The 23,623-nt window shown below is 33.7% G+C and overlaps 1 protein-coding gene across 2 annotated transcripts in view; it reads left to right on the top strand.

Annotated features, from left to right (window-relative positions):
* CACNA2D1 (calcium voltage-gated channel auxiliary subunit alpha2delta 1) overlaps positions 1 to 20,524 on the top strand; it is a 537,856-nt gene extending 517,332 nt beyond the window's left edge. For both annotated transcript variants that reach the window (XM_053553458.1, XM_053553459.1), the window contains 9 exons: positions 1,217 to 1,255; positions 2,787 to 2,858; positions 4,071 to 4,223; positions 4,313 to 4,365; positions 6,204 to 6,259; positions 6,675 to 6,804; positions 8,827 to 8,936; positions 9,315 to 9,397; positions 16,421 to 20,524. In XM_053553458.1, the coding sequence (XP_053409433.1) occupies positions 1,217 to 1,255; positions 2,787 to 2,858; positions 4,071 to 4,223; positions 4,313 to 4,365; positions 6,204 to 6,259; positions 6,675 to 6,804; positions 8,827 to 8,936; positions 9,315 to 9,397; positions 16,421 to 16,537 (813 nt within the window). In that variant the 3' untranslated portion in view covers positions 16,538 to 20,524. The remainder of the gene's footprint in view (positions 1 to 1,216; positions 1,256 to 2,786; positions 2,859 to 4,070; positions 4,224 to 4,312; positions 4,366 to 6,203; positions 6,260 to 6,674; positions 6,805 to 8,826; positions 8,937 to 9,314; positions 9,398 to 16,420) is intronic.
* Positions 20,525 to 23,623: the final 3,099 nt, after the last annotated feature.

A 23,623-nucleotide genomic window follows, 5' to 3' on the forward strand; every position in this document is an offset into this window, starting at 1 on the left:
GTTGATGTGATTCTTAGCTTGACTGGTAGGTACGCTACTCAGTTATGTACAATGTTTTTGTGTCTCACAACATTGCCAAATGTATTTATCAGTTCCAGGAGCCTCTTAGTGGAGTCCTTGGGGTTTTCTGGATACAAGATCATGTCATTAGTGAGGAGGAATAGTTTGACCTCCTCTTTCCAAATTTGGATACCTTTTATTTATTTCTCTTGTATGATTGCTCTGGCTAAGACTTCCAGCACTATGTTGAATCCAAGTGCTGACAGTGGGCACTCTTGTCTTGTTCCAGTTCACACGGGAAATGATGTTGGCAATTGGTTTGTTATTTATGGCTTTTATAAATTAGAGATATGTTCCTTTTATATCTAGTTTGTGGAGGATTTTTACACAAAAGGGTGCTGACATTGCCAAATGCTTTTTCTGCATCTATTGAAATGATCATATGGTCTTCGTTTTTGTTTCTGCTTATGTAGTGAATCACATATTGATTTTCATATGTTGAATCATCCTTGCATTTCTGGGATGAAGCCTACTTGGTCATGGTGGACTATTTGTTTGATGTGCTGCTGAATTTGGTTTGCCAGTATTTTATTGAGGATTTTTGCATCTATATTCATAAAAGATACTGGTCTGTGGTTTTTCTTTTTTTTGTTATGGCCTTTCCTGCTTTTAGTATCAATATGATACCGGCTTCATAGAAGGAGTTGGGGAGGATTCCCTTTTTTTTCCATAGTATGGAATAATTTGTGTGGTGTGGGTACCAGTTCTTTGTGGAATTTGGCTATGAATCTATCTTGTCTGAGGCTTTTTTGATGATGTTTTTGGAAGATTTTTTATTACTTCTTCAATTTTGTTGTGCATTATTGGTTTGTTCAGAAATTCTATTTCTTTCTGATTATGTCTTGGGATGTATGTGTTTCCAGAAATTTTTCCATTTCTTCGACCTTTTCCCGTTTATATGTGTGGAGATTTCCATAGTATTCATGGATGACGTTCTGTATTTCATGGTATCAGTTATGTCTCCTCTTCCATTCCTGATATAGGTAAATATACAAAAAAAAAAAAAAAAATCAAAAGATCACTTGCTATATTAACCAGAAACAAGAGAAAGGATCAAAATTATTCAGAAATTTTAACTATAGCATGGTAATAATTAGTGTAATTAAAATCTGACTTAAAAAAAATGTTTGGTAATAATTGCATTTCTGTGTTTCAGTGTGCTGGTCCAGTTTGTGACTGCAAAAGAAATAGCGATGTAAGAAACTCTACATTTAAGTATAATATTTTCTTTTGTGTTCATGCTAAGAATTTAATGATTAAAAAGATATAGGTATTTTTAAACAAATGTTAAAAAAATATATAGAAACATGATCTAATCAGTAGATATGAATTTGAATTTATATGCTTTTAATTCCTAACTTCAAATGCTTCTATTTTAAAAAATCTTCATATATCATAGGAAGGTAAAAATAGTGTAAATATGACTGGCATTCTCTTCAGTCTCAATTATTTTTATTTTATTGTACATATTTATCTTTAGCCTCCTTTCTGGATAGAAGGTTTTTAACCACAAAATTCTTACTGATTATCCATGCAATCTTCCTAATCTTTGGTTTTTTCTCTACATTTGTTCACACTGTATTTATAGTGATAGGACAATTTTTTGAACTAAACCCTGAAGTTATATAAATTATCATAAGGTTCTAATACTTTTGAGTTTTGGATAGTCTTATATTATTTCCACTTCTGTTGGAGAAATTGGAAAAGGAAATGTGAACTTTGTTTAAAAGCTGAAGATGCTCTAAAAATGATAGTAGATAAATTATTACTAGAATGGAATAAGAATGATGAATTATGCTATTTTCTTCCAGTCCTTTTATGTGTATCTGCATATTTTCAAGGGATGCAAGAGTTTTATATCATCTCTATTACTCCTACTTCTATGAAATTATAAGCTAATAATTCTAATTACATTTATAGCTTCTCCATTTTATCTAGCAGCTGTTTTTTGAGTTAAAGATTTTGCAAGCCACCTCCACCTTGGGAAAATGCAATGCATTATGTCTTCTACTTGGAAAACTAGGTTTTTATTTGGGATTTATTTTATTCATCGGAAATTATTTTATTGATTTTTATATATTAAAACATGATTTAATCTGAGTGGGAGCTTATGCTGTATTTCAGGGTGACTAAATTTTTATTTTCTCAGCCACAGAATTTTTTTTGTTTTATATTTTGCTTTTAATTCTCATTATATCCAACCAAATATTTCTAATGTAAAAATAAAAATAGTGATAGTCTTGTGTTCCTTGAGGGTTTTTTTGTGGGGGGAAGTGGATGGTTTCTTTGTTTTGTTGTTTTAATTTATGCAGCATAGCTACTAATAGGATATAGTTGAAGATATCTTTTTGTGTCAAAATCTTAAGATGTGTTGAAAATAATAAAATAACTTTCCATTATTAGATATCTTGTTCTGTCCAATTGGACTCCCTAAGTCATTTAGATGACCTGAAAGTGATAAAAAGACTGTTTCTGATTTGTTCTGAAGGTGTATTCAGGCTGAATCGATGGTCTCTATTTGATGGTTGGTGGTGGCTTATCAAGCCTGGTAGTTTGATATAAACATATACATGTCTCTTAATTTATTTCATCAGAATCTCCTGACCATATATGTCAAATTTTTCTCCTATTTTTTTCATTCTAATTATCTACATATAATGGAGTAGTGTTAATGCAACCTCTTAACCTCCCTCAAAATGTGTGAACTGTTCATTTTATTTTGCTAGGTAATGGATTGTGTAATTCTAGATGATGGTGGATTTCTTTTAATGGCAAATCACGATGATTATACTAATCAGGTATGTACCTAAAGAGAGAGAGAAGTAGGCTATCCAAACTGATGAGCATTACAAAGCCCCTTTTAACATTATAGAAATTGATGAGTGGTTTTGACATAAAGTAAATTTTAAAATGGTTAAGATCATGTAAGCCATTAAGAAATATATGCTAAATATAGCTTTTATTTATATTTATTAGTTTACCTTTTGGCACTAATAGTTACCATCGAAACATACAGTTAAGGATATTAATATGTTATAAACTTATTTTTAATCTTTTTAAAATTTACAAATTTTTCACCTAAATATTTGTCAGTTGATGATGTCTAATTTAATACATGGTTAGTTAAGTTCTGTGGTTTCTGGTTCCAAAGTGGCAAATGAGCAGCACATAGGCTATTTGATTCACCCAAGGCTTTAAACAAATTTGAAGTATAAGCCAACTAATTTCATTTCTGAAACTGTATTTTGGCTTCTCTTCCTAAAAAAATAAAATATCTCTCAACACTGGCCTATATTTCTGTATGACGATGTTTACAGACTGGAGCTGATTAGCTCATGATTGTTCCTTAAAATGGGACTTCCTCCAGTTCACAGTCCTCACAAGTTTCTTTTCTTTTTCTAATCCAGTGGACTCTCATTTGTGGTACTTTTCACTTTCCTGGCAGGCATTTGTGGTTTTTGTTTTTTATTGCATATATTTGAGGTATACAACAGATGCTTTGATATACATAATTAAAGGATTGCTATCGTCAAGCCAAGTAACATATTCATCATCTCACAGTAATCTTTTTTGCTGGTAAAAGCACCTAAAATCTACTCTCAGCAAATTTCCAGAGTGTAGAATTTTTAACTGTATATTAAAAATACTCATATATTACATCTCTAATGTTATTTATCCTCTATAACTGCAGCTTTGTATTCTGTGACCCACATCTCCTCTTTCTCCACCCTCCACCCTCTATTCTGCTCACCCAGGAGGCATCTGATTGTGCTGTAATGTTTAGTAATCTATGCCCATTCCTTCCCCCAAACAGAATATCATACAGAGCCATTGAATAATGCGAACACCTGCTCTCACAGGGCCATACACAGGATGCTTGTTTGCTTTTGTTTTAAGCTTCTGACTTTAGTTCATAGTTTATTCATATTAATTCTCTTCACTGTACCCATGATGCAGGTGTTCATTTTTGATGCAAATATGAAACATTAGTTTGTTATTTTATTTACCAGATTGGAAGATTTTTTGGAGAGATTGATCCAAGCTTGATGCGATACCTGGTGAATATATCAGTTTACGCTTTTAACAAATCTTATGACTATCAGTCAGTATGTGAGCCCGGGGCCGCACCAAAACAAGGAGCAGGACATCGCTCAGCGTATGTGGTCAGTAAAATACCCACCATCATATCGATTTCTCCCAGAGGGATACTCGAGTGTAGACTAACGTAATGACTTTTTATTATATTGCATAGCCATCAATAGCAGACATATTACAGATTGGCTGGTGGGCTACTGCTGCTGCCTGGTAAGTGATCATTTTAATTTTATTGCTGATGAAAGAAAAGTTCAATGAAATAGCAAAGCATTTGATAAAGGTTTTAGGGACATGTTACTTGTTAGGGAAATTACTTTTTTCCATTTTCTATAGCACATATTGGTAATTACAGAATTATTCAATTTTTTTCATATGAAAACGATGTTATACTTACGCAAACTTCATCGTCTGTAGAGGCCTCTTGTTACTATGGATCTCATAACTCTTTTCATTTGTACTTGTTTCTTTATACTTCTTTATGCTTACTTTCTCATCTTTTAGGTATATTGAGCTATAAAATTTACCATTCTCTTTAGTATCCAAATTGGATATCTCCATTGATCAAACTCGTGGGGCATGATGACTTAACTTTCTACCTCTTTACAATGAGAACAAGGCCTGGCACAGTCTTAAAGGCATCATGTCACTGACACGGATCTAATTCTTTCTTTCACTGATTCCCTCCTCCATACTATCCTCATCCCCCACCCAAGCCCTACCATCCTATGAAAATAAGATATTTAAATGGTTGTTGAGGCACTGCAGAGAGTCTGGAAGATCAGATTTCTCGTTGTTTACTTCTGGTCAGTCTGAGAACTAAACCTCCTTTTATATCTAAAATCTATTACCTCTCTCTAGCCCTCCCTGTCTCCTATAATTCCTCTCCTTCTATTTTTTTTTTTTTTGTTACCATCATTCTACTGTATTGTTCCTGTAGATCAATCTGTTATCTTATAGATTAGATTTCTTACAGATTAATCTGTAATATTCATGTGATATTGAAGTTTTCCCAGCTAAAATTACATGATTATATCATTTTATTAGTGTAGAAAGGTTTGGATTTTTGAATTTTTTAAATTCCTTTTTAGATTTTAAATATAGGATTTTTAAAATTATTTTTAAAAAATACTACTTTCTGATGTGATGATGATATTTTTACTTCGATTTAAATAGTGTTTCTAAATCCCAGAATGATCTTGAAATACTTTTTTTTTTTGTAATTTATGGCCCAAATATCCCTCCCCTCCATATTTTTTTAGCTAAATTTCTAGATTATTCTGTGTTATTTGGTTCAATTGTCATTTACTATAAAACTGAAATATGTGATATTGCTATATGTGTATATTTTATTTCATGAATGTCGTATCTATGTATTTATTGTATATCACAAAGCAAATAGTTCACCAATTCAGTCCTGTGGCATAAATAGGGTCATGTTTGTTTGGTTTTGGTGGAAAGACAACCCGAAAAACAAAGTTTCAAAACATTTATAAAGAAAGAAATCATGAATCTAAAAGCTTATCCGCTGAAATATTGACTCACCCTGTTACAGTTAACACTTCTGCACCATAACATGGCATATTAGGCCTCTTCACACCTCTGTCTTCCTCCCTTGGTCCTCAATGTGACCTGAACACTCTGACTTCATGACCTTTTATAGATTAAAAAATGTTACCCATAATTGACCACCTTCCTACATTGACCACCTGCTTAAGCTGACCTAATTTTCATAGACCAGACATGTATCACATGTATATATAAGTACAGTAGGCCTACTTCCTTATGTTGACCACCTCTATTTGTTAACCAGTTTGTTATAGTCCCTTGGGCGGTCAACTTACAGAGATTCTACTGTAATTTAAAAAAATACTTATAAATGCTCTTAAACTCTCCATGAACAAACTCTCAATTTTTTTTAAACAGATGAAAAGTAAGTACATATATATACATATATATATATACATATATGCATATGTATATGTACTTACGCAAAACTACTTGGGATTTTTCTTGATTATTATAATTTATTCATGTTTTTAAAAATTCAGGTCTATCGTACAGCAGCTTCTCTTGAGTTTGACCTTTCCAAGATTCCTTGAAGCAGGTATGTAAATGCTCAGATACTGTCATTGTCACCATAACAATTAAAATTTTCTTTTTGGATATGCTGTGGATATTTTCTCAAAGAGAAAATACATTTGTGAGACAAGGAGGAAAGAGAGATCATATATCTCACACTTATGTAGGTTGCAATTTTTTTGGTCAAAATCTTTCCTAATGTTTTAGAAACCTTGGTCACATTGACCTCTACTTTGGAACTGTTATGTATTTGAATTAATTTATTCTGCAGATATTTATCTGGCCCCTTGAAGAGGCTGCCATGATATTAAATAACAGTAAATACTCCAAACAAGGAATTCGGCAGTACACATTTATTTTGCTCCAGAAGAAGGGAAGACTTTGGGGCACTGGCTACAGTGTCTGCTCGTGATGGTAATCATTGTTTTAACTCTCCACAGTTGAGATGGAAGATGATGACTTTACGACCTCCCTGTCAAAACAGAGCTGTATTACTGAACAGACCCAATATTTCTTCGATAATGATAGTAAATCATTCAGTGGTGTATTAGACTGTGGAAACTGTTCCAGGTAATTTCTTTTTTATTTCTGGAGTAGTTCTATTTCACTAAGAAACTGTATTCACTTTTGTAATTATCATAGAAAATTATGGAAATTACTGTTGGAATCAGAGAAAGGAGTTACTCCTTTAAGTTGAAATGTCAGAGGTCTTCAGTTTTTCTCTTGGCTTTTAAAACTTACAGTGTTTAAAATTAATTCTAACTTGTAAATCCTTCTGTGATAATTATTACATGATCAAGATAATTGCTTTCCCTTTTAGGCAGACTATAGAGAAATATGACATTTTAATATATTTTTTGTCTAAAAGAATCAACATTAAAAACTTTCTAACATAAGATTGTATGATTTATTAATTATTATTAAGATTAGTTATATTACTAAATTCTAAGTCATTAGAAGCCGAATATGATTTCTACTTATTATGGTAACTAAACAAGTTTTGAAAAAGGTATTTTGGGGATTATTTGTTTTTACTTCTAGTTTTCTCTGACATGAAGAATGTTATCTTTGATTTGAACTGAAAGAACTGTGAGAAAATATCATTTCCAAGCTCATGTACAATGTTAGTCAGTACCCATAAAACATCTTTAGAATTTTGGGAAGAGTTGGTTATGATGAGAAGAAGGAGAAAGGCAAGTTGGGGGATTTGTGACGTTTTGAGAAGAAAGTGATGAACTATGCCACAGGATCCCTGAGAACAAAGTAACAAGTCACAGCTTAGAAAGCACAGTGTTGGGACACTGTTCTCAGAGCCAGAAGGCAGGTTATTCTAGAAGAAAGGTTAACATAGAGGAGAGGAAATAGGAGGAGGGAAGGTGATCTGAGATGGTGAAAATGCGAGCACAGTGGGTTACTAGGGCATTCAGAGACGTGGTCTAAGAATTTAAAACTTTTTTTTCAAGAACAGTTTAACTGAAATAGCCAGGCAGTTTTAACAGCCACAGACAGTGTGTTTTATGACTTTCTGTAGCAAGCCCCTGTCCAAAGTGGAGTGGAAGGCATCAGGCATGACCGAGGGAAAGCGGGCTGCCTTATTTAGAGACTAGCATAGCAGGTGTCTGGAGACTTCAGGAGTGTTCAGTGGATTCATCAGAAAGAGTGAACAATTCTTTGGCCTTGTAATAATTGGCCTCCGGTAATACCAATGTGTGTTCAAAGAACTAAGTTAATTGTAAAATGAGGGTCAGTATAATCAAGATATTAAACTAAACGATAGTTTCCTAGATTTGTATAAAGCAGAAAGAAAGTAAGAAAATGAAAGCTCACTTCTTTGAAAAATATATAATCTTAAACAAATGACTTTTTTAGTGATATATTTACATTTCCATGTTGTTTGCTTAAGAAAGGAGAAGCAGCTTACGGTGTGAACGTAACAGAGGGGGGATTTAGAACCCTTCATTCTGTCTGCATCCGTGCTGTCCAGGGTAGTAGTTACAGCCACAAGTGGCTATTTAAATTAATTAAAATTTTGCGCCCCAGATACGCATGTCACCTGTCAAGTGCTCAGTAGGCTCCTGTGGCTCATGTTTGACATATTGGACAGAGCAGAAAGCATTTTCATTTTCACAGAGCTTGTTGACCAGCACTGATTGGAGTTTTGCCCTTAGGTAGGCCGAGATGCATGGCCATATTTGTACTCCCTGTTTTCTTATCAGTGAAATAAACAACTTTGGCATATTGTGGTGGCAAATATCACAGTTCTTTAAATGTGTAAAATGAAACTACTTGTCTTTGCTTTTCAACAACTAAGTGGTACCTATTTTGCAATGCGGACTAACTACTGCTTTTAAAAGGTAACAGTTAAAACACCTCCCATTGCAATTTTTTAGTACTCATTTGAGTTCATGCTAATAAATAAAAACATGTTAATATTTTTTATCCTAACATCATATTTACTGTTGTGATGGTTTATATTTTAATATGTCATATTTTATCTTTTCTTTTAATATGTAAGAATCCTTGAAAGATTGCCATTCTTTTTTTAAGAGACATTCTTCATTTTTTTCTGCTGTTGTAATGTTTATTGTACAGAATCTTTCATGTGGAAAAGATTATGAACACCAACTTAGTATTCATAATTGTTGAAAGCAAAGGGACTTGCACCTGTGACACACGACTGCTCATACAGGCGGAGCAGACTTGTATCCTTTCCCAGCAGAAGTGTTTGGATCGAAAGTCATCTGAAAGTGTTGCCTTTTGAACCACGGTACATTGATTATGCTCATGAAGGGAAAAATATGAGAATGCCCCGATCACCTCACAGAGGCAGATTGGATTCTTCACCTTCAACTGGGTTTGGATGTGAAGACTGATTACGCTACACAAGCACTAGTAAAAGGGGAATTCACAATTTGATTCCTTAAATCTCTAAGTACTTAAATTGTGTTAAGCAGGAGTCATGGTAAAGGTGTCTCTTTTATTTGCTTTGGGAAATAAATACATTGCATGGTATCGTATTATATTTATCATGTGAAAGAAAAAAAAGAAGTAGCTTCATGTTCCTTAACAAGCCTCTTTAGCTGACGGTCCAAATCCTTGTGATATGGTTAAGCAACCCAGATACAGAAAAGGGCCTGACGTCTGCTTTGATAACAATGTCTTGGTAAGACCAAACTTTGGCTATAAATTAATGATCATGGTCATAAGAATTTGAGAATACAGACTGCAATGTTAACTCCAACATAATGTCTTACCCATAGTTTTTCTCATTAGCATGACCCACTTGCGTGTAGATAGATTTTTTTTTCTCCATTTCATGGTTAGCATAAACTTAACAGTTGCTTCTTTTATCTGTCCTTCCCCCTGAAATTGTACTTTCAAACACAATTTAAATCAATTTTCAAATAATACAAGTCACAAATCTGATGACTTAAAAATTTTCAAATAAGTAATAATTCAGAGTGATTGGTACTTGTGGTATTTTGCCTCCATTCATTTATATTTGAAGCCTGAGAAGTAAAAATTATTTTTATTATAATATTTTTATTAGTTTATGCTTAGTTGTTAATATCAATATATTTAAAAACCAATTATACAGCTATTGTCCTATTATTTTATAGATCTAGTTTCTGATCATATCCCATATTAGATTTGAATTACATTCTTTAATTGTATTTCTCGTTCTATTATTTGAAATTATACTAGGTCAGGGCGGCGCCTGTGGCACAGTCAGTAGGGAGCCGGCCCCATATACCGAGGGTGGCGGGTTCAAACCCGGCCCCGGCTGAACTGCAACCAAAAAATAGCTGGGCGCTGTGGTGGGCGCCTGTAGTCCCAGCTACTCGGGAGGCTGAGGCAAGAGAATCGCTTAAGCCCAGGAGTTGGAGGTTGCTGTGAGCTGTGTGATGCCATGGCACTCTATCGAGGGTGATAAAGTGAGACTCTGTCTCTACAAAAAAAAAAAAAAAAAAAAGAAATTATACTAGGTCAGTTACACAGAGTTAATTTGATAAACTGTTAAAAAGCTGATTTAAAGTATGTTATCTAAATATGACCACTACTTTTTCTATACCACAGCTGTCTTTAATAAACAATATTCTGACTTACTGTGGATATAATCATCTTTATACTTTTAAAATTATTTTAATTATTAAGAAACTTTATTCTCAATGATGAAGACCCCATTAAAATATGTCCACTATTTTTTACTGATTTTAAATGTAATATTTCCAAATTCTTTGCTTCTTCAAGTGTGCCTCTACATGAAGTGTCTCGTCCATACCAACACGCCCCTTAAACATAGAGCATTATCTTAATGTGCAGTTTTATTCATTTCTTTATTTAAAATAGGTTTACCTATTCTAATTATGTGGCCACACTTGTGTCAGAAAGCATAAAACATTCTCACAGATATGTATTATACAATTAGGTAATCTAGACTAAAAATGGAACAAAGAAGAAATAAAATTAGTGGTGGGAAACAGGGCTAAAAATGCATTACCCAGTAAATCTTATTTGCCTCTGTAAAGACAATTGATCATTGCTTTTGATAGGATAATTAATTCAAGATTGCAACTAAATTGTTTTTTTCAATTAATCCAGTAAGACATATAAAATTCAGTTATGAGGACTCCTGCCGTGAGTCTATCTCCTACACTTTCAGGAGATTTACCCATGTCAACTTATTCCTCAAAGAATATTGTCTTGCTCGTTATAGAAACTTCACTCATCAACTCTTTGTCACCAACTTTTGACAGTAGAAAGATTACATTCACTCAGAGGAGTTTGAAAATGATATAAAAACACTATTACCCAAAATATTATCATCTTGGGAGGCTGTATATTTTGATCAAGGAATTATAAAGATTTGACCAAGACAAAACTTTCCAACAATTCAAGTTCCCGTAAAATATACCTCGAGTTGTGTGTGAAAGTACAACTGTGGCCCAGTTGCTTGGTGTGCTGACAGTGTGCTGTTTCTCAGCAGTGGAGGATTTCAGTAATGCTTATTTGCAATGGTCACTGTGAATCTGCTCTGGACGGAGGCGCACGTTAACTGCTAACTGCAAGCAAACTGCATGAAAGCTCATCGTGTACATCTTCTTTTCTGCGTTTTCTTTCTTTTCCTGTACTTGCTACTTTGCCCATGATTAATAGGATCGAGTTATATGCACAACGAGTCGTGCCTGTCCCATGATGTCAGCTCCTATCTTCATTTTACTGCAAGTTTCCATGTGGTGTGGATGGTCAGTCACTTTCTCTCATTTTTCTTTGTTTTTGTTTGTGGCTTGAAATTTTAGAAAATAACCCATATACCTAAATCCACAATAGTAAATAGCCAGAAACCAGATTATTAAATTTCCAGTACTAATGTCATTTTGTAAATAGCTGATATCAAATGGTATGTAAATTTATACTCCTAAACAGAACATATCTGTTTCCTGTGGTTAATGAAAAATTATTTTCTCATGTGATGTTTGTGTAAAAAATAAGTCAATGTGGAGGAGAGATATATGGCCATCATGATATTTTACTTTCATTAAAGGGCCTAACAACATTTATTAGAGTTGGTCATCTTAATTTATTCTTAAAAGATGCTGACATAAAATTAATAAACTATTTCAGTGTTATCAGGCATTACATAAGGTCAATATTCTGATTTTCCTTTTCTTTTAAACAAACCCAGTTTAATTGACTTTTTAGATTTTTACTCTCAAAATATTGATATTCTTATTGAAATAATTTATTTTAGGTGCTTCTAATTTCTAAGTTTATTTTATTTAATATTGGTTGCATCATCTAGGCCAAAACAATCGTTAGACATTTTTTTAAGACATTTCTCAATTATATAATTAATTCTACTAAATAGAGCTTTGGGGCCTGTGCTTGTGTTTAGTGTTCTGTTTACTCATTTGTAATTTCTTTTTTGATGCTCCGGACTAATCATGATTGTATTATGAGAGCAGCTTTTGTTGTCTTCTTCCCTGATGGTTTCCAGGTATTCATTGATTAGAGGGCCACTAGATGGAGATGTGGCCATTACTATGAGTGGCGGGAGCATATCAGGGGAATGGAGTGGGCAGAGGTGGGAGTGGGGGTCGAGCTACAGAAGGAGTCTCAGAAAATAACCAGATTTTTCTAGCATAATAAAATAATGATTTGCATGGCAAAGGATTCCAAGTTAAGGAAACCTAGCCTATTTTAATAATTAAAAGAACAAAATTAAATACTCTATCTCCACACACACATTTTCAAAATCGACATCCCAGAGGCAGCTATTTGAAATATAATTATTTTTCTGTTTTCCACCATTACTACTTTTTTAAGTGTTTTATTTTTATTTATCATGGATATATAATAGTTTATGAGCTGAATAAGATTTTTGATACTTGCAATATATGATGACCAAATCAGGGTAATTGGGGTATCTGTCATCCTAAGCATTTATCATTTAGATTAGGGACATTCCAATTCCACATTTAATTATTTTAGTACATATCATACATTAAATATAGTCACCCATTCTTCTACTGGATACTAGATCTTATTCATTGATTCCTTAAAGAAGTACATAGGTACTCAACCACTTATATAAGTATCACATAAGAAACATAAATTATGTTTCTGTAACTGTTTCTACATGTGATCATAATAGAAATGAGCAAACTAGAGCATAAAGTACCAAATTATGTTATACCCTATAGGCAAGGACCACGTATTTTCACCTTTGAATCAAGTTTACTTCTCTCTATCACAAAATTTTTAGAGATAATATTTTCAGGCTATCAGTTGGATGCAAAAATATGTAAGCACTACTTTGAATAAGCCAGCTCCCTTTTAACCATTAAAATCTATAGGTAACAAGGAATTTAACTTTTTCTTTATCTAATCCCCTATTTTTCTTTCATGATATTTTTCTTTTTCACCATAATTATAAATTTATTATGAAAATAGTTAAATATTACCATGGGCTCAACTGGATAGGATCACTATATTGTAATGTAATGATTTTTAGAACATGAATTAAGATATTTGATTTTATTGCATCATTGGGGAGTAAATAATGACTAGTCTTGAAAATGATATAGATGATGTAAATTTTATATTAAGACTAGCATTCATTATTTAAAGACACAGTTAGAAGTATAGGACAGTGAATCTAGGTAATGCAGATTGAATGTTAGTATGATGATATCAAAGGAAGTATTAAAAGTTGAAAATAATTATGAATACTGAACATTGGTTGTCAGTTTTTTTTCCCATATTGGGACTGATGAAGGTCAAAGTAGACCTTCTAAGCTTCAGTGTTGTCTGAAGAAGTTTATGCTGGATCAGGTTCTATCACAGGACAGGTGGAATGGCAGTGTAACCGAAGTCTATTAAAAGGTAATACACCTATAAAATGACTCAAGGTTACAACAACAACAAAAATAAACAAATGGCTCTTAATTAAGATGAAAAGCATCTGCACAGCTAAGGATACAACAATTAAAGCAAATAGACAACCTTCAGAATGGGAAAGATATTTGGATGTTACAAATCTTACAAAGGGTTGATAACTACTATTTACAGAGCAATTAATCAACAAAAAAGAGCAAACAATCCCATCTACCACTGGGCAAGAGACACGAACAGAACCTTCACTGAAGAAGACATACGAGTGCCTAACAAACTTCTGAAAACAAGCTCACCATCCCTAATCATCAGAGAAGTGCAAATCAAGACCACCCTGAGATATAACCTAACTCCTGTGAGAATGGCCCACATCACAAAGTCACAAAGCTACAGATTGTGGCGTGGATGTGGAGAGAAGGGAACACTTTTACACTGCTGGTAGAACTGCAAACTAGTACAACCTCTTTGAAAAGAAGTGTGAAGAATCCTCAAAGAACTCAAAATAGACCTTCCATTTGATCCCACAGTCCCATTACTAGGCATCCATAGGAAAAGTATCATTTATCTTAAGGGCATTTGCGCTAGATAGTTTATCACAGCTCAATTTACAGTCACCAAGGTGTACAAATAACCTAAATGCCCATCAACCCAGGAATGGATTAAGAAACTCATCTAACCCCAGTGAGAATGGCCCACATCACAAAATCTCAAAACTGCAGATGCTGGCGTGGATGTGGAGAGAAGGGAACACTTTTACACTGCTGGTGGGACTGCAAACTAGTACAACCTTTCTGGAAGGAAGTATGGAGAAACCTCAAAGCACTCAAGCTAGACCTCCCATTTGATCCTGCAATCCCATTACTGGGCATCTACCCAGAAGGAAAGAAATCCTTTTATCATAAGGACACTTGTACTAGACTGTTTATTGCAGCTCAATTTACAATCGCCAAAATGTGGAAACAGCCTAAATGCCCACCAACCCAGGAATGGGTTAACAAGCTGTGGTATATGTACACCATGGAATACTATTCAGCTATTAAAAAAAATAGAGACTTTACATCCTTCATATTAACCTGGATGGAAGTGGAAAACATTATTCTTAGTAAAGCATCACAAGAATGGAGAAGCATGAATCCTATGTACTCAATTTTGTTATGAGGACAATTAATGACAATTAAGGTTATGGGGCAGGGGAAGGAAAAACAGAGGGAAGGAGGGAGAGGGGTGGGGCCTTGGTGTGTGTCACACCTTCTGGGGGCAAGACATGATTGCAAGAGGGACTTTACCTAACAAATGCAATCAGTGTAACCTGGCTTATTGTACCCTCAATGAATCCCCAACAATAAACAAACAAACAAGAACGATACAGAAAATAATGAAAAAAAAGAAAGAAAAAAAAGAAATGAACCAGGAAGAAGCAGCAAGGAAGGAAGAGAGGAAGAGAGAACTAACCCTTGGAAAAGTCTAACATTTAGGAAGCATGAAGAAAAGGGGGTCAACCCAAGGAGAGAACCACAGGTTTCCAGAAAAACCAGGAACATGTGTTAGCCCATATCTCAAGGATAGAATGCCCTACCCTGGCCAAATGCTCCTAAAAGATCAAAGAGGATGAGGACTAAGAATTTGTTTTATGCGTCTGTTTAGATTTGGGAGACAGCTTTTGAAAAATAAAATTTTTCTTTATAGGGGTTTTTTTTTTTTTTCCATCCCAGGCTTCTCTTTAACAAACAAACAAAAAAAGTTCTTCAACCTTAAAATACAAAACAGAAAGCTTATTTACTAGGTGCCAGGCACTGTATGAAATTGTGTTGAACAAAAAGATTTTTTTTTGCTTTGGGAGCTCAGATTCCTTCCCAAGAGGATTCCCCAAAAAGACAACATTTTTTTCACCTATTATTTAGCTTCCTTTGAGCTTTGGATTAGTAGATTCTTAAAAGATACTTAGGAGAATAAATATGACGTTTTTAAAATGACATTCACTATATTAAAACCAATTAAAGGATGTGGAACATAGAACGTAGGAATAAAAGAGAAAGAAAATGAAACCAAATAAAAGAGAAACCAAATGAACCACCACTAGACGGTGGGGGAGCCATTCTCAATGTTAATGATAATTAACATTGGTCTAATGGTGAGTACACATGTTGCTAATTTTTCACAGTTGCCTAAATAAACCTGTTTCTAGCTGACTTCATTATTTTTGACATAATGCTTTTGGAGTATCCTTTCATTGTATATGGTTCAAATACCTTAGTATTCATTTTACTTTAATTCTAGATGAAGGCCCAGATACCCTATGTGCAGTGTATGTTCAACCTTAGAAATGAAATACAAGAAACAGAAGTTTCCTCCTTAAATTTATTTATGTACCAGTCCCCAACTTTTCCTCATGGAACATTGTTGTTTAAATTATTGCCTATTGAGAATAAATAAAGCATGCTATTAGGTTTATTTTTTTGCATTTATACATATGTATATAGGAATTTTTGATACTATGACAGTTTTTAATTTAAAATTGGTATATTACTCAAAACAATACTTATTATTTAAGCGTTTTCTTCATAATCATCAGAATCTACCACTTAAACCTTAAAAAGCATTTGCCAAATGCTGCTAGGGAAATTGCTCTATACAAAATTATAGACCAATAACATTTAAAAAATGTAATTTATTTAGATTCCAATGAGAGCAAGTCTATAAGGTGAGTTCAGATGGGTCTAAATCTATGGATTACTGTGATAAATGTCTTACTAAGTATTTTTCAAGATTTGTATTTTTATTTTTCCAACAGGAGGATTATACCGACTGTGGCGGTGTTTCTGGATTAAATCCCTCCCTGTGGTCTGTCCTTGGAATCCAGTTTGTACTACTTTGGCTGGTATCTGGCAGCAGACACTGCCTATTATGACCTCCTACAACCAAATCTACATAATTAAACTCCAGACCCTGCCAAAACATGACCCCTCAATTACACTAAAATAGGGTCAACTGTCGAATCAGCAAAACATTTGCTGGGCCTATACCATGGCATAATACCAAGGCGCTGACTCATGAGGCACCCCCTGGCTGCATGTCAGGGTGTCAGATCCTTAAATGTGTGTGAATGCTGCAGCTCCTATGTATACCATCAAAGCAAAATCCTACATGTGCTCTACTGGGAAATTTGACAGTTCATTGTTGCATTGTTGGTGATTATACGTATAAGGGCTCCCCATACAATTGTTTATGAGTCATAAGAAATGTCTTGATTTCGAGCTGGAATTTTGACTTGCTGCAATTTTATCAAGAATATCTCTAGGGGAGAAAAAAAGTTATTTTTACCTTCTCTCATCCTTCTGTTAAAAGTTAATTCTTCTTTTGAATAGTTATTATTGAAAATATATATAGAGAGAGAGCGTGTGTGTGTGAGAATTAACATTGGTCTAAATTGTTGAAATACAAATAATGGCTGATTTTCTACAAAAAAAAATTGCCATTAATAAAATGCCTTATGAAGAACGGCTTCTCTGCCAAGGACAAAACACAATTGATGACCAATTAAATTTTGGTGGGGTAAATTAATGGCTTAAAGATAATAACCAAGGAACTATTAAACTAAAGGTGCTTGAGGGTGAAATTTGAATATGTGACATATTTCTCATAAATGTAAGCAAGCCCTTCAATGCTTTGATGTGCTGTTCCTTCTGTTCACAGTACAGTTATGTAGTGCTAGCCAGATATTTTACAATGCTCTACGAAAAGCTTGTTGGGGGGAGGGGGAAATGTCTTTCTTGTGATAAATGAACTTTGGTTATCAAGGGTATTCTGCATGATGCTGCTGCTATTTTAACTTTTCAGTTTGTTTTTCTCTTTCTGTAGAGTGTAGTCCATTGAAAAGTTAACCGAGTGACATTATTGTTATGTAAGAATCTGAACCTTGCAGTGTAAATGCACTTAAGTCATCTTTTAAAATGTTGTTAAAATACTCTGAATATACTGTACAATGTAAATGTTGAATGATTGGGGTTAGATTATGGTGAAATGAGAATTAATGGATTTTATACAGATTCTGTGCTTTCGCCTGAAAACCTATGTACAGATATTTTAAGTACATAAATCAGATTTGACACATTTATTTTTTGAAAAGTACATATATGTTCTCAGTGAAGATTCATCCTAGGTTTCCTCTTTGTTCGTTTCATGAGTAGCACACACAATCCAGAAGTTTCTGCTACTGCTGTTTTATCCCTCTATTTTAAATGTTATGATCATTTCACCAAAATTTCTATCCAATTTGATGAGGGTTTTACAATAATCTGAACAAATAGGAAACCTTGAATCTATATGTATGCACATGAATACTTGATTGTGAATAATAAAAATTGTTTTTATACAGCCTCATTGGTGAAAATAATTAGCGTAATAAATCAAATATTTCATTATAGATTAATATGGTAGCAGAATATTATTTATGCTTCTAAAAATTATTTTAAGAAGTAAACAGTATTTGAAGAAAGGGTAGAAACCATGAATGTGTAACTCCAGGGATATGAAAAATTTTAGTGAAGGCTGAAAGTATGTAGATATTTTTTATGGCAATATGCATTTTTCTTTTTTTGAACATGCCAAATATGGGTGTGTGTGTGTATATGCTGGAAATTTTATTACATACCAGTTTTAAGTCAAAATTATTAACATTATCCAGCATGCTTTAATACACTCCACAATGTTATCAAAGATATAACCAATTCTTTAGAATAATTTAAAAGATAAAATTTGTTTTGTCTTTAGCTTTGCATACATTTGTAATTTCCTTCCATCACCACATAGCCTAGGTACCTTTGTCTATGTTTTCTTATTTAAGATTTTTTTAATTTGGAATAGGGGGAGGGGGAAATGGAATCACTTTGCGAACTATTGTTCTAAGAATTGACATCAGTTACCATTTCTAATGCATTGTTGTGATTTTGTAGTGTCATTCATAATTGACATTTTAGAAAACACCAAAGTGATTTAAAAAATACGGAACTTCTCTAGTAACAAATGTTTAAATTATGTTGTTTTTTAATTAGATATTTAAAACTTACTAACTTTTGCTAGACTATTTTAAATCATGAAAGTGTTGGGAAAGGGATATTAAACTATAAAATTGTTAGTTTGTGTATATAAAAGACACATTAACACACATGTTGACTTGCTTCCAGCATACAACAAACTACCTTAAAATTACATTTCAAAACTATTAAATATATTTTCGTGGCTAATGTCAGTTATTTGTTTTCATCAACATTATTGTTGTATTAATCACAATTAAACTTGGCATCTCTGGGCAGGGTCCTATTTAATTTCTGTTGCCATCGCTACATATTTACACGCATGAGTCTTGCTATGGCCCTTTGTTTTCTTATAAATAGGGTTACATATTATGACAGCCACGTAACATAATAATAAATTGGGTAAGAACTTGCTCTCTAACTAAAAATTGTTTTCATGACTGATACAAGTTTTCATACTTTTAGTATACATTTTTTAAAAACAATAACACTCATCCCATCAAATTGTTATATTAAATTTACTACTTCTCTATGGGTTTTGTTGACAAATATTGAAATTATAGCCTGTTAAGAATATTGATTTCCAAAGACTAAACAGTACAATGGATCAATAAAAAAGCTTAGAAACTGTTTTTATTATTTAATTTTTGCTGTACTCATGTAGCTTAATGTAGCTTGTCACTAAAACAAAGTCAAAATTAGTCTGGCGTTAGTGTGGAGTAACCGGAGGGAATTTCGCATTAATGGTTTATTTATTTATTTTTTCTTCATTTAAACAACCAGCATTACTGCCAAACACCAGTCGTGGTCCATATTTGTACCAGGTTTTTAACATTGACATAGTTAGCAAGTTTGATTGAAGAGATTTTTAGGTCCTGGGCCTATAAGATTTTAGTAAGATCTTTTTTCATGTTTCTAATGCTTGAGGCGTTATTGCTTAACTTGGAAAAAAAACACAACAGTGTTGCCGCCATTTGTAAGTTTTCCTAAATATTCCTTTTATTAACTTTAAAACTGGCCTTATGGGGTTCAAATAGGCAGTATCCCTTTTAAGTGACCTTTGCAACCCAAGTGTTACTTGCTTATTTGATGCTCTCTAATATTTCACATCTCATTTCAGTCTCTGTCTCCACCAAAGCTTAAATTTTGTCTTAATTTGAAACTCTTCAGCTATTTCATTGATCATGTTAGTTGACATTAAAATGTTTAATGATATAGTCTAACCTAGTGAAACAAAATGGATGTTGTGACTTTTTTAAAGTGTGAAATAGAATGGCTATTTCACTTGCCAAGAATGTTAAATATTCTATTATTATCTGAAACTTGTGTTGTTTCCCATAGCAGAATGTTAATATTGTTAATATTCAGTGTACATTGCTGTAAAGAGCAAATCCATAAAACAAGCTATCAAGTGTTGAAAATTTCCAAAATTGTGAGGATGTAGACAACTCTTACCAATAGCTTCATTACCTTATTTCTAGTTCACATAATTATCTCAAAGAAATTCCTCTAACAGGATACTGTCTTGTATAGATGCCATGGAGTTTCTAATGTGACTTGGTGAAGCTGTCTTTTTTGTTGTGCTGTATGATTGTTGGGTCATGCTTTTCAGGATACTTTTATTGAAACACTCAGTGTGCGTCCATGCAAAAGGCCAAATGGCTTTTGTGAACAATAGATCTTTTCTCCCCCTTATTATGTTCTCTTGACTCTTTTGTGAAAATTAACTGGCCTGATAAAAAAAACATTTTGTAAAAATTTGTATAATACTGTTATAAAAATATTTATAATCCCAGAAGATGTTGTGTTAAATCTTGTGCAAAAACAGTATATTCAGAATAAAAGTTTATCATTTAAAGTCACCACCCAGTTTGGATTAGCAGATTTTTTTAAGATCTGGTTGAAAGAAACAGAAGACTCAGTTATGAATACATTTTAAGGAAGTGGGCCTTCCCACTGAGAGAATTCTGGATTGTGGAAATATAGTTGGGGTTACCAAAGTGTTTTCAGAATCACAACTCACAGGTACATTTGCCCTTTGACCATGTTTGAACTACATGATTCCGCTTATACACAGATTTGTTTTTTCAACCACACACATCAAAAATATAGTGTTCACAGGATGCAGAACTCATCTATAGGAACGGCCATAATTCCTGTCCCAGGTTCAGCACACTGTGAGACTTGAGTGTGCACAGATATCCATATAGGTGGAGCTCCCGGTATCAAGAGGGGCTGTTGTGAATGCATTCGCTTGATGGTAATTACTAGAAAATACCCCCATGTGTGATCAAGGCATTTTAATGGGAAAAAAAATCCTACTTTAAAGTATATGGTAGATAACATTTGTCTTTTGAACATCTGGCTTCATTCTGTCCTAATTTATCTCCTCAATCAATTCTCTCACTCCCTAAAGACCTTCATTTCCTCTATCAATCATTTTGATCCCATCCACACTTCTTCCCTTGGGTCTTTGCTTTATTCGTTGCCTTGCTCAAGCAGAGTCAGTCCCCATTCTCTGCAGGCGTCTTTCCGTCTGCCTGCAGATGCATTCAGAATGCTGCTATCTAAAACAAACAGAGCAATCAAATATCCACTCCTGCCCAGCAACCCTATTACTGCCTAGATTTATAAACCTAAAATTAAAATAAAATATTCATTTGTACATCCACAGACATATGTCAGTAGTCTTTTCTCTCTGTGTAACAATCAACTAGGCCTTAGAATTTTAGATCTGTAAGGTACTTTCTTTGTATGACAGCTGACAATTTTTAATTATTGGTGTGAGGTCCTAATAAAGTCAAGATCTTTGGCATTTCTTGGTTCCACATGCTTTGTATCTCAGTGTGGGGTTATTCACAGAGCACCTACACAAATTTCCATAAATTAGTTTATAATTCCACAATGCCATTTATTTGATATTTGTCATTTAAATAAGCTATTTTTTTAAAACGTATTTAAGAAGGAAATTTATTACTACCATAATTAAAACATTAATATACTTGCTCAAATTATTAAATATGTCACATTAAAGCCGATTTATAGTTATTACTAAAAGAAATCAATAAATTCAGTCATCATACTCCAGTTGTCAAATGTGCCACATTTAATAAAACACTTCCTCAATGCATTTATTTAGTAAGCATTTGGGCAGTTTTTATATTTCTTCTACCAATGTTTTAAAGTATAAACCTGGTCCCAAATATTTGACTATAATTGTAATTAATATGTTAAAAAAATTATCCTCATGAAGTCTGAGTTTTCTTAGGTGTGTAGATATTTTTCCCCCAGATGATTTTTCATATTCATAATAGATGGGGGGGTCACATGAAACATTGTCATTTTCTTTAAAAATTATCTAAAAAATAAACAAGCTTATCATGAACTTTGTATGGTAGGGGAGAATGACTGAAAAGCATCATTCTCATTATACAATGGCATAACGTTTCCACGAAAAAAAAAATGCTCAACATGAAGAAAAAGTAAATAGATTATAAAACGTGACCTCAGGCAGTTATAGGAGTTCACTTTTCACATAATACAGCCCAGAGGAATTAAATCGTGTCCACAGTCGCCAGTTCCTTTTGGCAAAACTGGACTGGGGACCCAAGCTGGCTGATTCTTAGTAACATTTCTTCTTAGTAACATCTCTAGTGACAGTGGCTCCAAACACCAGCTTTCCCACACACTGATGTAAGGACAATGTATGTGTAAGTTGGAGCAAAACTAAACAAGTGTGCCAATTTTCTGTACTGGGAAGGACTTCTCTTTTCCAGATACTCTCTTTTCCTTGATTATTTAGTTTAAGAAAAAAATGATCTTCCTTTTGTGAAAGTGTATGAAATAGTTGATAATTATTATAAACAGCAAAGTAGTTAGCAGATGTGTATTTGTCCTTATCTCTGTTCCCCTCAACCCTTTCTTAAACTTGACAATTATTCTGACTGACCCATCGAATTCCTAGGTCAAGTCATTGCCGTCCTCCCCTATCCTTCACTGTGAGGGGTTATGGCCAAGTGGTGAAGGGCGCCTGGTGCTTAGATTTGGATCCTGACCTCACCATTTATTAGCTGTAGAAACATGAACAGTTACATAAGTCTCTAAGCCTCAGTTTCCTTATCTGTAAACTAAAAATAATAATGGTAATTAGACTGTAGGATTGTCATAGAGATTAAGGGAAAGAATTCATAGAAAGCACCTAGCATAGGCCCAGCACTGGACCAACAGTGAACAACGCCATCCCTTTACTAATGAATCGTTATCATCCCTGTCATCTTCCTGGTCATCCTAACCTTCATTTTGGGCTGGAGCTCTAAAGAGCCCAATAATCTGCACTATTTGTCATTTAAAATGTTCATCTGTACTTTATTCAATGGAAGTTTTAGAAGTAGACCCTTTATACAACATAAAAGTAGTGCTTTTTCCTCAAGGAACTATTGGCTGGGAATGTTAAAAATTTCGTAAATATGAGAATAGTGTGAGGTAAGTGCTATGACTGGAAAGTGCATGGTGGTACAGGATTTTACAGAAAGGTAATGTGGCAAGACCTAAGCAGGCCAGAGAGGACTGCGGTCATTTTAAGCTGGGGGAAGAAGGTGACACTATTGTGATTAATAGAGGAGCATTTATAAAAACCCAGGTATATATCCAAAGACTGGAAGTAGGTGAATGAAAGTTCAGTATGGTCAGCAGGTGGGTGATGAGTCGCTGTGAATTAATTCAGAATCTTGTGTTTTGTGCAGCCAGATTTACACTATCTGAGAGTGTGGTAGCTCCAGGTGTGACCATGTTGGCACAGGTTATTTATGAATTCTACTTTAAAAAACATTATTTAAGTGTAGGTATTGATAATAATTGGCTCAATTTTAAATGAACACTTTTTTGAATACCCTCTAAATCCCAATTCAATGGCAGTCTTTTGGAGGGTTTTTTCAATGGCTTTTCTTTTGTATCTAGATTAT

Source organism: Nycticebus coucang, chromosome 11 (genome assembly GCF_027406575.1).
Source record: "Nycticebus coucang isolate mNycCou1 chromosome 11, mNycCou1.pri, whole genome shotgun sequence".
NCBI classification, from domain to species: domain Eukaryota; kingdom Metazoa; phylum Chordata; class Mammalia; order Primates; family Lorisidae; genus Nycticebus; species Nycticebus coucang.